The 15,432-nt window shown below is 42.7% G+C and overlaps 1 protein-coding gene across 3 annotated transcripts in view; it reads left to right on the top strand.

The window, feature by feature from the left end:
• Positions 1-2,051: 2,051 nt before the first annotated feature.
• Positions 2,052-15,432, top strand: part of REPS2 (RALBP1 associated Eps domain containing 2) — a 240,313-nt gene continuing 226,932 nt past the window's right edge. For 2 of the 3 annotated variants that reach the window (XM_077145371.1, XM_077145369.1), the window contains exon 1: positions 2,053-2,336. In XM_077145371.1, coding sequence (XP_077001486.1) covers positions 2,109-2,336 — 228 coding nt within the window. In that variant the 5' untranslated portion in view covers positions 2,053-2,108. Of the gene's footprint in view, positions 2,337-15,432 lie in introns of all 3 variants that reach the window. The other variant, XM_077145368.1, reaches the window with a different exon arrangement.

Below are 15,432 nucleotides of genomic sequence, written 5' to 3'. Positions count from 1 at the left end.
GTGCAATCAATGGCTCACAATATCATCACACAGTTGTATATTCATTACCATGATCATTTCTGAGCTGTCTTAGTTCTCTTTTGACAGGCCTGAAAGAAAATGTGGCATAAGGAAGATCTTAGTGAAAGGGTAAGAACTTCCTGCTTCTGGATTGGCTCTTCACCTCTATTTCATTTCTGCAAATTCCAAAAGGGAAATATTCCTCTGGCCATCACTTATGAGACTGACATAATTTTTTATTTTTCTTTCATATATATCTCTCTTCCCCATTGCTTTTTTCTTTTTCCTCTTTACTAGCCCTTAATTCTTTTTCTTCTTCTCTCTTCCTGTCCTTGCTCCTTACTTTAGTTGGCCATGATACCAAGGTATAATTGTTATCATTAGCTGGATGTATATACTTTTGTTTCCTGTTTTTACTTAAAATGAAGCTATTTTTTGGTGAATGTTTTATATATCTCTTTCCTAAGAAAATTTAGAAATGGATTTTTTTTATTAGTGCTTAATCCTGGACTGATTTTTATCCCTTTGGGTTAGTGTTTCCCACCTAAGCTTACTGGATATATTTATGCAGTAACACTGATATTTTAAATGAGAACTTTTGGAAAAGAGATGCAAATATGCAGTCCTAATGATGGAATTTCCAGTGATATGGCGGGACATTTTTCTTTCTGTGGCTTCTTTTTCCAACTTTCTCTTAAAAGTTGCTAGAGCAGGGGGTGCGAGGGTAGTTCAGTGGTAGAATTCTTGCCTGCCATGCGGGAGACCTGGGTTTTGATTCCCAGCCCATGCACTTCCCCAAAAAAACAAACAAGCAAACAAACAAGCAAGCAAACAAAAATCAAACAAGCAAAAAAAAAAAATTCAGCAAATGGTGCTGCAATAACGGGATACATGGAAAAAGAATGAAATGTGACCCCGTCATACAGCATACCAAAATAATAATAATAATAAATTGCTAGGGTACTAGTCAGAGGGACAGAGGGTAGAGCAAACACACTTGAAAAATAGTATGTGCCTACTTTAGAACAGAGAGGAGGGGGTGGAGCATGGACAAAGTCTAAGCATGTGAGTTCTAGACTTGACTTTTGGGGTGAACCTGTACTTGTTTTTTTTACACATGCCTGTTTTCCCACCAAAAGAAGTGATCCTTTTGTGTGTGTGTGTGTGGGGGGGGGGGGGGATGAGGACTCTCTTACTGAGGTGTTTTCAGGCCCCAGCATCTAAACCTGCTTGCTACATAGCAGAGATCAACCAGTGTTGGATCAATGATGAAGCAAATGAAACAGCACAGTTTCTTCATATGTATAACGAGGCATTGGACCAAATGTCGCCGAAAGGAGCCTTAAAAAAACCCAACAACCAACTTCTGAGATTCTAGTATTTAACAGTAACCGATGCTATTTCTTTTTAGGGCTCAACCCCAGGTTTGAGTGAGCCAGGCCTGAGAAAGTGGCCTAACCTGATCGCCAGAGTGAAGGCCTATGGGGGGGGGGGTGTACCCGGGACCTCGTTCTATGGGTATCTTTGTCCCTGGGCTTTTATGGATGTAAGTGGTACTGCTGTGGCAAGACAGGAACCCAATTTCCCATGCTACGTCCTTTTTCTGGGAAGGACAGGGTGTAGCGTGGACACCAGCGCCTGCTCCACCCTTCTCGGGAGAAAACACAACCTTTCCGGCTCCCGGAAGAGCCCCCCCTGTCCCTGTGCGTCTAGAGGCCCCTCTTCGCAGCCAGGGCTGAGAGACAAAGACGCCCCAATCGCGCAGGGTGGGCGCGGCCGGACCCTGGTCCCCGCCCCCTAACAGGTGACTGGCGGCGAGGCGGGCGGCACCCGGAGGAGTTACCTGCGCGGGGGCGGGGAGGGGCGGGGAGGGGGGCGGGGCCATCCCGCAGTCCCAGGCTGCGATTGGCTGAGGCCGCGCCTGTCTCCATGTGCCGCGCGGCGGAGGCACAACATTCAATCCCGGGGGCGGGGCCGGCGCGCGCCTGGAGGAAGCGGCCGCGCGGCAGTTGCGGGGCGTGGGGACGGCGGCGGCGGCGGCGGCGGCGGGCGAGGCGGCGGCGGTCGACGCCGGGTTCGGGTGCTCAACCGGGTTTCCCTCCAGGCCCATGGAGGCGGCGGCGGGCGGGGGCTGCGGCTCGGGGCCGCCGCTGCTGCTGAGCGAGAGCGAGCAGCAGTGCTACTCCGAGCTCTTCGCGCGCTGCGCGGGCGCCGCGGGTGGGGGTCCCGGGCCCCCCGAGGCCACCAGGGTTGCTCCCGGCGCGGTCACCGCGGCCGCCGGACCCGTGACCGACCTGTTCCGGGCGTCGCAGCTGCCCGCCGAGACGCTGCACCAGGTGAGGACCCGCCGCCCTTGCCCCTCGTGGGTCACCGTGGCCCGTGTCTCTGGGGGAGTGTGTGTGGGGGCGACAGGGCGGCCCCCGGGGACCCTGAGGCCTGGTCAGCCTATGGAGAGGGGGGCTCCGCAACCCGGGAGGGCGGCGACGCCCTTGTGCCTCTTGGGACCGCCAACCTGCTCTGGGACACAGCGTTGTTCGTCGGTCTCCCCTGAGACGGCCGACATTCCCCCTGTCCCCGACCATTTCTGGGGTTCTGCAGCCTCCCAGACCCCAAAGTTTGCCCTGCTTTGGAAGTGCTGTTTGCTTTGGCGGGTGCCCGGTTTAACCTCTGCTCGCCGTCCCTGCGCCTCCCTCTCCCTTAATCGACCTCCTCCAGGGTGGGTGGGAAGGTGTGGGCGCTCGGGTGCCTCCTTGGGATTGGAAGTGGAGAGGCGTGTTTGCGTGTCTGTGTCTGCAGGGCTGGGGGCCGAGGACTGAGTGTTACCCTCTGTATATATTCTTGCCAAGTATAACGTATCTTCTCTATGTATTTGCCCACTAACGTATTTCTAAATTTTCTATAAAGTTGGCATTAAACTGGAAAACATTAACGACAAGATTCAGAGCAGGGACACGGGGCTGCGAGTGAACTTGGGTCAAGTCAAAGCCAAGCTTCCCATTTGGGGCTGGGGTGGACCCAAAACGTCCACCGTGGGCGTGGGGTGGGGGTGGGGACAGCTGCGGTTTCTGATCTTGGACTTGGAATAAAACTGGAAAGTAACGAGCTGTCCCAGCTACCTCCTTTTTGCTGCTCCAAACCTGGAGAAGGATGAGGGGCTGATCCACGGCAGGTGCTGTTTTTGTTTTGTGCTTTCTTTGGAACTTGGAGAAAGACTACTCGATAAACACTTTGGATGTCTTTTGATGCCACCGGCACTTCACGTTGTTAAGATTCTTAACATCAGCAATATTCTTAACAATAGCAATATTCAGTTTTTTTAAAGCTCTCATCAGCAGTATTCGTTTTTTTACAGCAGTTAACACCGGTGGAATATTTAGAATGGTGAGGGGTATTTTAAAATCTAGTTCCAAAGGAGTGCTGAGGGTTTTGAGGTGTTTTTCATTCACTTTTGATTGTCTGATGCTGCTGGAGCTTGCATGTGCCCATCTGTATGTTTTTGAGTATAAGTTTAACCACTCTGTAATCTTTCACCTTTTAGAATTTAGGATTTCCGAAATAATATTATTTCTAATATAATATTTTTAGTAATCACAGAACATAGCATGGCTGTTTGTCTCCACATGGCTGTTTGTCTCCAAGTAGACAGGTCTGCTACTTCTGTTGCGAGATTGGGGGGGGGGGAGGGTGGCGGCTTAGTTCATGCACCTGTAAAATAATAGCCTGTTTTTTCAAAGCCAAGCTTCCCGTTGGGGCTAGGGGTGGACCCAAGACGTCCACCCATTATAGACAGTGAAACAATGTCTATAAAGTCTGTAAGTCACTTTCTCTTCGATAAAGTCATGGGAGAGAAAGTCATATCTTAAAACACCAACCATAGTATTCATGAGGCCCTCAGAATATTCCCAAGCATAATAAATGTATTAAATGCTGTAATAAATGTATTAAATGCTGTAGCTGCTTCACAGCTGCGAGAGGAATAAGTCACTGAGGCCATCCAGCAGGTCAGTGACTTCTGGAAACCTGGTAAGCCTTGTTTCATTGTCAGTAATCCATCGAGTGTGATGAGAGGAGGTGGGAATATTACATCTGAATATGCTGGTTGACTCCTTGTTAGAACCCCTGCTCTCTCTCTCTCTCCCTCCCTCTCTCTCTCTCTCTCTCTCTCTCTCTCTCTCTCTCTCTCTCTCTCTCTCTCTCTCTCTCTCTCTCTCTCTCTCTCTCTCTCTCTCAATCTCTCTTCTTTTTTTTTTTTCTACTGATTTATTAGTATAATAGGTACTAAAACATACTTGATTTACCATCCATATATCTTATTCAGGATTTTTCTTCTTTCTGAATGCATTTTGAGAGAGAGATATAAAGGCAGCAATAAAACTTTGTTTCCTCCTTAGTGCCTTTGTTGATATCAGCCTTTTGAAGGAAAGAGTAAAAGAGAAAAGACTACACTTATAATTGGGAAGGCCTGTACTTTATATTTAAGCCATGGTCTTCTTTTTAACCTTTTGGCACCAACCATAACTTATCTTCTTGGAATAATGAGCTGAAGGACTGGGTTTGATTGCAATTTTTCTTTTCATCTACTGAAATATGGATGTGATCTTCAACCCATAGTGAAATAGCAATATTTTCATATTGTTAGCCAGAACAGTCTTGAGGTCATATATTTAATTGATCTTTAATAAAAATACAGGATAACAGTCAAGTTCTCTAGAATATTTATATGTGCATTTCCCTAGAGTGTGAGCTCCTTGAAAGCACAATCTTCAGCCCAAATTCACTTTCTGGAAAATATTATATATTAATTAACATAATAATGTACTAATCAACAGGTAACTGAATGAGTTAGCTAAGAAGTTGACTATTTCTGTTCTAAAAAATGTTCTTTTCTCTTTCAAAAATAAGCCAGCAACTTGGTATAAATGAAGAACCTAATGAACTTTGGAGGGAGATAGCCTAACCAAGGCCTCCCTGGGACCTCCAGACCACCTGGCTCTAGTGGTCTGAAGGAGAGAATTCCATGCCAGGTGTAAAGATCTTTGGAAGGAATCTTGGAGTCTGGGTTAGATTACTCTGCCTTAAACATTATAGTCATTTATGCATAACTGCATAATAATAACATTAATCGCTACACCTTGACAAATAACATAGTCTATGATTATTTTTGGTCAGTAATAGCAGGATTGTTCAATAGCCAAGCGGAGGAGAGTTGTTTGTTTCTGTTTTTTTGTTTCTATTTTGAGAATAGCAAATAGGGTTATTATAAGTCACTCAGGTGTGAAACAAATGATTGAACTAGTACTGTAAAGTTATTTCAGTTAAAAGAATTGCAAAGCCTGTGTGCTTGGGCTAAGACATTAGTCTGTTATAAGAATTGCTCTGTGGTTTAGCATTTAGCATTCAGAATCTCAGTCAGGTGACAGCTATGAAATTGCTGCAAAACTTGATCTCATCATAATGTCTGTCTTTTCTCTGTAATGTCGAATGCCAGAGCAGAAAAGCACCAAAAAGATGTCCAGCTCCTAACTTTATAAAAGTAGAGGCTGGGCTTTAAAGTGTTTATTGGTTGAGCTAAGTTGTGTAGCCAGTCTTCTGGTTTTAAGTTCGTGGCTCTGTCCATTATGCTACCCAAGCTGCATTGTGAAACCTATGACAATTCTAACTCTGTGAAGAAATGCAGATACAGAAGTTGAAAAGAATCCCTATTGGCTCATTTCGGGATGGTTTTATTAAGTATTATGAGAATTAAGCTTAGGTAATAGATAAATTGCTTTTTTCTGCCACAGTCTGACAATGAGTAGGTGATCAGTACATGCTTGTTGATGTCATATCATCTAGCACCTGTTGTTTGTTTGCACTGTTCCTCATAGATGCTCAGTGATTAATAAAGCATAGTCTCACTCAGAGATCACAATCTGCTCAGAAAATATACAAGTAAACCGATCTACATGATAAGTACAACTGTAAAGGAGTGCCCTGGAGATGGTTTGAACTGTCGAAATGGAGAAACTAAAAAGAAACAGGCCTAAACGTCTCACAGTGCCACCTGAAATAGAAAATTCATAGCAAAATACGGTATTACTTAAGACTGGACAACTGAGGCCTTAGATAACATACTAATTTCTATCATGTGGCTTTTTTCTTTTCTACTAAACTTTTAATTTATTTTTTTCATATAGATGTGCATTTATCATCACAATAATTTTTTTTCTTTTTTGTGAAAAATAACATATATACAAAAAAGCAATAAACTTCAAAGCCCATTGCAACAATTAGTTGTAGAACAGATTTCAGAGTTTGATATGGCTTATAATTCCACAATTTTAGATTTTTACTTCTAGCTGCTCTAAGATACTGGAGACAAAAAAATATCAGTATAATGATTCAGCACTCATACTCGTTTGTTAAACCCTACCTTCTCTGTGTAACTTCACCATCGTCTTTGATCTTTCTCCCACTCTTTAGGGAGAACCCGTGCTCTCTTAATTTAAAGAGAGATTTAAAAAGAACACAAGGCAGGGTGCCTTTGTTGAATGAGATTATATTCTTGATGTCCAGTTGAAACCTGCTTGCAAAAGACTGGTTCACGTGGTGGCAAAAGGGACATCCCTAGAAGATGGCTTGGAGTAAATCTCCAAGAGCTTTACGCTCCCTTCTTCAGCCCAGCAAAACAAAACACACCCTTCCTCTTTAACCTAATAGAATTCCAATAACCAGATGTTCATCGTCCGGGTGAAAGTGAACATTCAAGGTATCTTGGATAGGGAAATGTAATCAGAAGATGTTGAAACAGTCGGCAGCTGACAGCCCCCTAATTTGTACTCACCACTTTAAGTGGCATGTGGTGAGTTTGGGGGAACGTGTCTGTGTGTGCTCCATCCATCTTGGTTTGCAGCACCCTAAGAGTGGATTAGCTGTTCTTTAAAGCAAATGTAGGCACTTTTGCTCTTTTCCTGTTAAACAGAAACCTGTAAGTTCACATTCAAGTGGCCCAACAGGTATGACTGCTCAAATCAAGGAGGCATGAACCAGTTTAGGTAGTTTCTATGGTAACAGCCAGGTTTTCCTTTTAATAAGCGTATGATTAAGATTAACCTAATATTTCTGGAAGGGGAGAATCTTATCTGGGGTTTATATTCTATAAAGATACTTGATTTTGTCTCCTACTTGGAGTAAAAATAAACCACTACACCTGTTGCTTTGTAAAGGAAGTGAGCCCACAGAGTTATCTTGGGGCTTTTTTGTCAGTCGAATTTTATTTTAATGCATCATAATAGCCTATTTTAAAAGGCTTTTTGGTTTCTTTATAGAGTATCATACCTTCATGTGCTGATTTATTTATTTATTTATTTATTTGCATGGGCAGGCACCGGACATCGAACCCGGGTCTCTGGCATGGCAGGCGAGAACTCTGCCTGCTGAGCCATCGTGGTCGACTCATGTGCTGATTTATTTTTAAAAGCTGGAGTCTAGCACTAGGTGGGAAAAGTGGTAGAATGAGACACTTTGAAACTAGAAAAAGAAAATATGGATGCCTGAGACACAGGAAAATGCTTTTTGTTTACATCTCAAGACAAAGAGCTATAAACTTTAGAGTGATTAGTTTCCTGGTTTGTGAACAGTTTCATTGATATTCAAAGGCTGGTGTTTTATTAGAAATCCTAGGGTGTGGTGGGAATCAGAAGGTCTGGGTTTGAAACAAATGTGACTTTGAACTTAAGTTTTCTCATGTCGAGAAAGAACTGTCTATAGATGAGGGGTCGGCAGGCTTGTTCTGTAGAGGATGAGATAGTAAATGTTTTTGGTTTTGCAGGCCATATGCAACTTCTCAACTCTGCCATTGTAGCCTTAGACAATAAATGTTATTTAGAAAACCCACTGCCTTGGGTTGGGTTGTAGTTTGCTAACCCCGGCTGTAGATGCTTCTCCTGGGGCTGTTTCGAGGTACATTCTGGTAGATTATTTGCAAAAATGATTGCAGTTATTTCTTTCCCTATCTCCTGGACTCTCTGCTACTTGGTATCTCCTCCCACCTTGTGGCAGCTGTTTCGCCCCGCCTTGAATCTGAGCTGCCTTTTTGATTTGTTTGGACCGATAGAAAGTTAGGGAAGTAATGGTGTCCCTGTTCCCAGCCTAGGCCCCAAGAAACTTCTGTGTCTCTATCGGAACCCCGCCACCACCATGAGCACAAGCCCACTTGGTTTTCTGAAGGATGAGAGACCACGTGAAGCAGGCACGGCTCTGTTACTATCTGTGGGACCTTGGGCAAGTTTCTTCATCTGTAAAATGTGAATAATAAGATTATTTATCTTGCAGGGTTGCCTGAGAATTAAAAGTTAATATTTATAAAGTGCTTAGAGCAGTGGCTTGGCATGCACTATACTCAAGGATTTGTCAAGTATACTGCAAAGGGAAGCAGGTCTCGTGAGGTACAGTGGGCAGACTTCAGAGTGAGTTGTGATGTTGTCCCTTATGAGTCACTTAACCCCTTCTTCTTAAGTAAAAATAGGAATAAGATTGGGTCCTTATAAGGATTAGGTATGTTAAGTGTCCAGCACACAACAAGCCCTTAAATGTTAGCTGAGGTGCTGAGGTTACAGCAGTGAATAAAACAAACATTCCTGTCCTCGTGGAGCTTACTTTCCAACGCAGATGTTTTTATTCTCCAGAGTTTTTACTTGGGCATAAGATCTAAAATTAAATATCTTCTTTGCATGTTTCATATTAATTCATAATGAATTAGCAAACCACATAGATGCCTTTGAAATATCTTTTAGGAAGGTATCTAAATCTCTGGACTGTGCATTTTTCAGGTAGTTATAATTGTTTTCCTTTCTTTCCAATAGTTAATTCTTTGGCAGTAAGGGGAATAAAACACTGTTAATTCAGTATTATTGAGGGAATCGCTGATTCGGAAAAAATTCAGTAAGTAATGTCTGATTGTTTAAACGGCCTTGATAGAAATAAAGAAGTAAAACAAAACTGTGGGAAGTAGGGGACATTTTTTAAACTGTGCACAGCCTCACCTTGAGGAGGAAGTTAATTTTTTTTGAGTGGTTTTCTTTTAATACAATGACACAGCTGTTTAATCATTAAAAGAAAGTTTGTACAGGATAAAAGACAGAATTCTTGCAAACTTTTTCCATTGCCAGATTATTAGCCAGAGCTATTTTTAAAAAATGGAAATGAAACAATCTTCTATTTTTGCATGGTTAGGTCGCATCATTTTCTAACATACTGAAACAGTAACTAGACTTCTGCGCTTTTGGAGTTAGGTTCTTTTTTCCTAAAAGAAAATGAATTCCAGCAAATATGAGAGGTTCAAGTCCAAACCATTGTCTGGTTAAAAGGAAGACGTTTGTATAAAAGTTACTTTTGCTGTGCAAAACTAGAGAATTATTACCCAACAAATAACTGTGTACCTCACCACTCAGTTTAAGAAGCAAAAGAGCCTAGTTGGAGCCAAAGCTTCCTGTGAGCCATCTCTGGTCCCATTCCCCTCCCTTCCTACCCCAGAGGTAACCAGCGTCCTGAATTTGATTCTGAATTTGGTGTGCACCTGGTTTGAAAATGTCTTTATGCTTTTATTAGGTACATATATGTATATGTTATGTGTCTGGGTATGTGTGTGTGTATATATATATATATATCACTAAAACAATACATTGTGTATGGATTTTCATTTTAAAATTGAGAATACTTTACTCTGTAACCTTCTGCAACTTGTTTTTCCCCTCACCATTAGGTTTTTGGGATTCATTTTTGTTGACACAGGCGTTCTAGTTCATTTATGTCTTCTTTTTCAAATGCCTCCTTACCTAATTTTTTTTTTTTTGTATGGGCAGGCTCTGGAAATCGAATCCTTACCTGCTTTTCCAGTGAATGATCCTTAAATGGTGCTGTAGAGACCCTTATGCCTAAGGAATGCAGGTGGCATTTTTCTGTATTTGTGTAGAATGTCACATGAGACTGTTTCAAACACGTGTAAACATTAAGAATACCTTCATAAATAGCAGACTGCACACTGGTATTCTTGGGGTGTCAGAGGACCTTTGAGCTAATTATTTAGGCTTTCATGGGCTTTATTTTTTTTCTCATCTTTTTTTTTGAAATGGAAAGCTTCAGGCAAACAAGTATTAGAATGATATGTTAAATATTTAAATATATTAAATCCCTCTGCACTTGCCACCTAGCTCAGCCATTATCAACAAATGCTAGTTCCCTTCCATCGCCGTTCCCACCTTTGTTCCCTTCCCTCTTCATTATCCTGAAGCAGGTCTCAGCCATCACTTGATTCACAGGGTTTCTCTTTAAGGAAGGAACCTGGGGGTGGTCAGAAGGAGCTGGGAACATGCAGGGGGCTGGTATCTGCAGAAAAGACACCAGGACCTATGGTCAGATAACATCCAAATTGCAGAACTAAAGAAAGGATGAGTCATCACTTTCCAGCCTCTGGCAGTCCTGAAGGTAACTGTGCTGGGGAGCTGATTTAGAACTATTGGGGAAACCGATAGGGAGACTGCAAAAGTAACAAACCCAAGATTAGAAGTACAAGATGGATTTTGAACATTGTCCTAGTTTCACACTCATAAGTAGGGACTGCCCTACTTTCAGGGGATGGAAAATAAGTTTTGAAGACATCTTGAGTTGTTTTTGTTAATTATTGGTAATTTTCTTTTTATTTTCCAGGTTTTTTTCCCCCAAGTTTTTTATTTGTTTCCTAAAGGCAAATGTCCAGTATTTTGTACTTGTATCATTCTATTCTTCAGTACACACCAACATGGTGGCTTGGTGTTACCTGGGGCGTGAGGCTTTCAGTTTTCAAATCAGGACAGCCCCACACAAACCAGGATGGTTGGTCACCCCTCTGTTGGTTAGTGCACTTTTTTTTTTATGGTAACTGCGCTTTTATCTATTGCTTTATAACAAATTACCACAGCTGTTGTCACAGAAAACAATATACATTTGTTATCTTACAGTTTCCTGGGCCAGAAGTCTGGACGTGGCTCAGCTGGGTCCAGAGCTACACAGTTTGGCCAGGCTGCAGTCAAGGTGATGACTTGGCTGGTTCCTTTCTGAAGCCTCTTCCAAGCTCTCATGATTGTTGGTAGAATTAGAGGTGCCTGCAGTTCCCTGCCACGTGGTTCTCTTCATAAATTGCTTCTTCAAGGCTTTAGCTAAGATCGAGTGACGTCCCATCACCTTCTCCATATTCTGTGGGTTAGAAGCAAGGCACTGATTCAGTCTCCACTCAAGGGGAGGGGACTGTTGGGGGTCACCCTTGAGTCTTTCCGTCACACGTTCCTTTCAGAATTTGTCCAAAGCAGAAAATTACTTTGTTTAGCTTTTTAGGTCCTGTGTGTGTATGTGTGTGTGTGTGTGTGTGTGTGTGCATGTGCTGCTTTTGTTCAACCACTCATTTCACATTTCTTTCTTTAAAAGATTTCCATACATCATTCATTTTTTTAACACAGTGGAACTGGCAAATAGATATCTTCATAGGTATTTTAAATTTTAAACTTGAGGCAAGTTGTTTTTCCTCTTGACCAACAGGAAGCAGGAAACAAAGTGGAAAAGCAGATGTGAATGCCCCATGTATCTTCATAGCCCAGTTGTGCCCAGAATTCTCTAGAACATTTTGGGAAACCGATAGGGAGACTGTAAAAGTAACAAATCCAAGATTAGAAGTACAAGATGGATTTTGAACATTGTCCTAGTTTCACACTGCTAAGTGGGGACTGCCCTACTCAGGATCCAGTTCAGGGGTCTGTGAATTTAGATATGGGGGAAAAAATTGTGTCTTTATTTTTATTAACCCCTCACTGAAATCGTACATTTCCTTCAATAGTATTAGCTATACCTGTGACTTTACTGCCTATAGAAAGAGGATGTTTTTATTTCAAATGACAGTTGCAGATGTTTCAATGATCATTGTTCTAGTTTGCTAGCTGCCGGAATGCAATATACCAGAAACTGAATGGCTTTTAAAAAGGGAAATTTAATACGTTGCTAGTTTACAGTTAGTTCTAAGGCCGAGAAAATGTCCCAATTAAAACAAGTCTGAAGAAATGTCCAATCAAAGGCATCTAGGGAAAGATACCTTGGTTCAAGAAGGCCGATGAAGTTCAGGGTTTCTCTCTCAAGTGAGAAGGCACATGGCGAACACAGTCAGGGCTTCTCTCTGAGCTGGAAGGGCACATGGCGAACACGTCATCATCTGCTAGCTTTCTCTCCTGGCTTCCTATTTCATGAAGCTCCCCGGGAGGCGTCTTCCTTCATCTCCAACGGTCACTGGTTGGTGGACTCTCTGCTTCGTGGTGCTGCAGCATTCTCTGCTCTCTCTGAATCTCTCTCTCCAAAATGTTTCCTCTTTTATAGGACTTCAGAAACTAATCAAGACCCACTCAGATGGGTGGAGACATGTCATCCCCTAATCCAGTTTAACAACCATTCTTGACTAAATCACATCAACAAGGGAGATGATCTCATTACAGTTTCAAACATACAGTATTGAATAGAGATTATTCTACCTTTATGAAATGGGATTTATATTAAAACATGGCTTTTCTTAGGGGGTATGCTTCCTTTCAAACCAGCACAATCATTTACAATAGTTTGTACACATTGGCTGTGTCTTATCATTTATTGTGTTAATAATGAAGCAAATGTCATTACCTTAAATTTGTTCATAATAGTTTGATACCTGCATTTTGGGATATTTCTTTCTATAATCTTGTGCTTTTAGCTGCTTCAGTTTATGCACCTAAGAACATTATTCTGAGGCAAGGTCCAAACGCCAGTCTGGCAAAGGGGGCATGGCATAAAATAGGTTAAGAAGCCCTGCTTGGAACAGTTGTCAGGTATTGGAGGGTGTCTGGTTCCTTTTTTCCAAAGTCACAATGACAAGTCACCCTGTGGACAAGTCACGTGTTGGGGATAAGATTCCCTAAGGCTGCCGTGGGCCCTCCCCATCCCCCGCAGTTAGGCCCGCAGGGAGCGCTCAGCCCTCCTTCCACCACCACACCCTGCGGCTCGGGCCGCCCGGGTGCTGAGCGGCCTCTGTCCCTGACCTTTTTAAGTGGTCCCCTCAACTGCGTGTCACCCCGAGGGTGACACTCCACCCTGTTTCTGGAGATCCCCTCTGGAGCAAGGCCCAGTTGGTGGTTGGGCCTGTTTTACCGACTATGTTTGTCGCTGCTCCAGGGATTTGGGTCAGAACACAGACTTGAGCATTTAAACAGACCCGAGAAACTCGGCTCTCCTAGTGTATTTCAGGACCAGGAGAGCGAACACTAGATTAGTGGTGAATGTTAACTTGGATTTAATTCATTTGTAACAATTTGTCGTTTGGTTTACAGAAAAATATCTTTGTTCAGTCTCCTGGAGATAATAAAATGCTTCACCCGTGTTCATTTCCTGACAAATTGAAGTAACTCCCATAAATGTCAGTAATTAAGGTTGTTTTTTTTGGTTTTTATTAAAGGCAGGCTTTCGTAAATTTGTAATGTTTGCCTTGATGCCTTCAAAGAACATACTTAATACAATAACCTCTTTGTCTACTCCTTAGTTCAGGGTCAGCCTTGTGAAAAACAATTTTTTCTTTTTTTTTTTTTTGATGTGCTTGAATTTTTTTTACTTTTTATTTTGCAGTAGTTTCAAGCTTACCGGACAGTCAGAAATATAATACAAAACCCATACAGAGAACTTCAAGTCCTCCTATCCCAGCAGATACCCACATCCACCAAGTTTAACATTTTACCACATTTGCCATCTGGCCAGCTATCAATCTATCTGTACTCTGTTTTTGAATTCGTTTTCTTTAGGATCCCTTTAAAATTATTGTAAAATGTTTTAACTCCTCTCCTTTGCAACCACTTCGGTAGCCTTCTAATCCTCATACTCAGAGATGGATTAAAGTCTCTTTTCATTTATTCTTTGCTCTGGATCAAGGTTTCCCAACCTGGACATTATTGATATTTGGGAGCACATAACTCTTTGCTGTGGGGCTGTCCTGTGCATTGTGGGATTTGTTTAGCAGAGTCCCTGGACTCAACCCTCTAGATGCCAGTAGCACCCCCCTCTCAGTGTCACAATCAAAAATATCTTCAGACATTGTCATATGCCCCCTGGGAAGGGGGCAGGATCAACTCCAGTTCTGAAAGACTGTGTTCTAGATATATGTTGATAATACTTATGGTGGCAGCGAACATTTATTTATTGATTACTGCATGCGAGCCCTTATCCTATAGCTCATAAGTCAGTCATCTCATTTAATTCTCACAACCAAACCACAAGATAGATATTATTATCCTGATTTGGAAGAAAACGAAAGCTGAAGCACAGAGATTCAATAACTTGCCCAAGGTCACGTAGATTGAATGATTTCTGGATAAGTGTGGCCTGGCTCTTTTATAGAATTTTTTTGTTTAAGAGCTCACAATTCAATAAATGTTTCATAGAGCTTTTGTGCCCTTTTAATAGATGTTTGCAATTCAGCAGTACCCTTCATAGTTATTTGGGTTGAAATTCAGTCTTTATTGAGGAGACAAAGTAAAAAGAATTGAAGGGAGGCTTTCCTGATGACTTCTCATTGGTGAGCCGATTGCTGTGTAAATGGTGGAATTTTTGCCTCCTGAGTGTGTGTCTCAGTCTGGGACTTGGGCCATTTCTAAGGGGCTTCGGCCCTATGGTGAAGCCGACCCTGGGGTGACTAAGGTCAAGGGTAACTGATCAAGCTTTGAAACCAAGGAAGTAATCAGGAGTTGGAGTAAGGCTGTGTGTCATTCAGGTTCCTGCAGGAGGAAATGACATGCTCAAAGGGTTTTACTGAAAACAGGAATGTTGGGACATCCAGGGACTAGCAGCAGTGGGAAGCTGTTGCCATCCCTAGACCTGAAGGGGCAAAGAGAGAGAATGTTGTTGCTGGAACTGTGAAAGATGGTTCCCTATACAGGGACAGCACTGGTGGAAGAATGCAGATATCGCCAGAACTGTAGCCCTCTGATTTCTTGCTGGTGCTTCTCATTGTCCCATCTGGAATCCAGGAGGCAACGGAGCCTCGGTGTTGAAGTTTATAGAGATCAGCCTCCTGAGCAGAGTGGATGAAGAGGGGTTGAGAGTGGATATGGGGGCCAAATAGAGGAAAAGTCATCATGGACTGCAAGCTGGAGTTGAAAACACTGCCCTGGACCCTATGGAGAATGGGGGACAGTTGGTGTCAGTAGCATGGGAAGTCCACTTGTGCCAAGCAGAGATACAGACCTTCAGGAGGGAGAAGAGAGGGCTGGATATGTGTGACTGGTTCATCTGAGGTTCTTCCCTTTTCTCCAGGGAAGCCTTGAGGAATGTGGAGTTGTCTTTTTGCATTCACTTGGGGGTGGGGGTGTGAGTGTGTATAGCTTTTCTTCAGACTGGGGCATTTCCATGTATTGGAGT

This window comes from Tamandua tetradactyla, chromosome X (genome assembly GCF_023851605.1).
Source record: "Tamandua tetradactyla isolate mTamTet1 chromosome X, mTamTet1.pri, whole genome shotgun sequence".
Classification (NCBI taxonomy): Eukaryota; Metazoa; Chordata; class Mammalia; order Pilosa; family Myrmecophagidae; genus Tamandua; species Tamandua tetradactyla.
The sequence above is the reverse complement of the archived record's forward strand: the minus strand, read 5'-3'. Positions and strand labels throughout refer to the sequence as shown.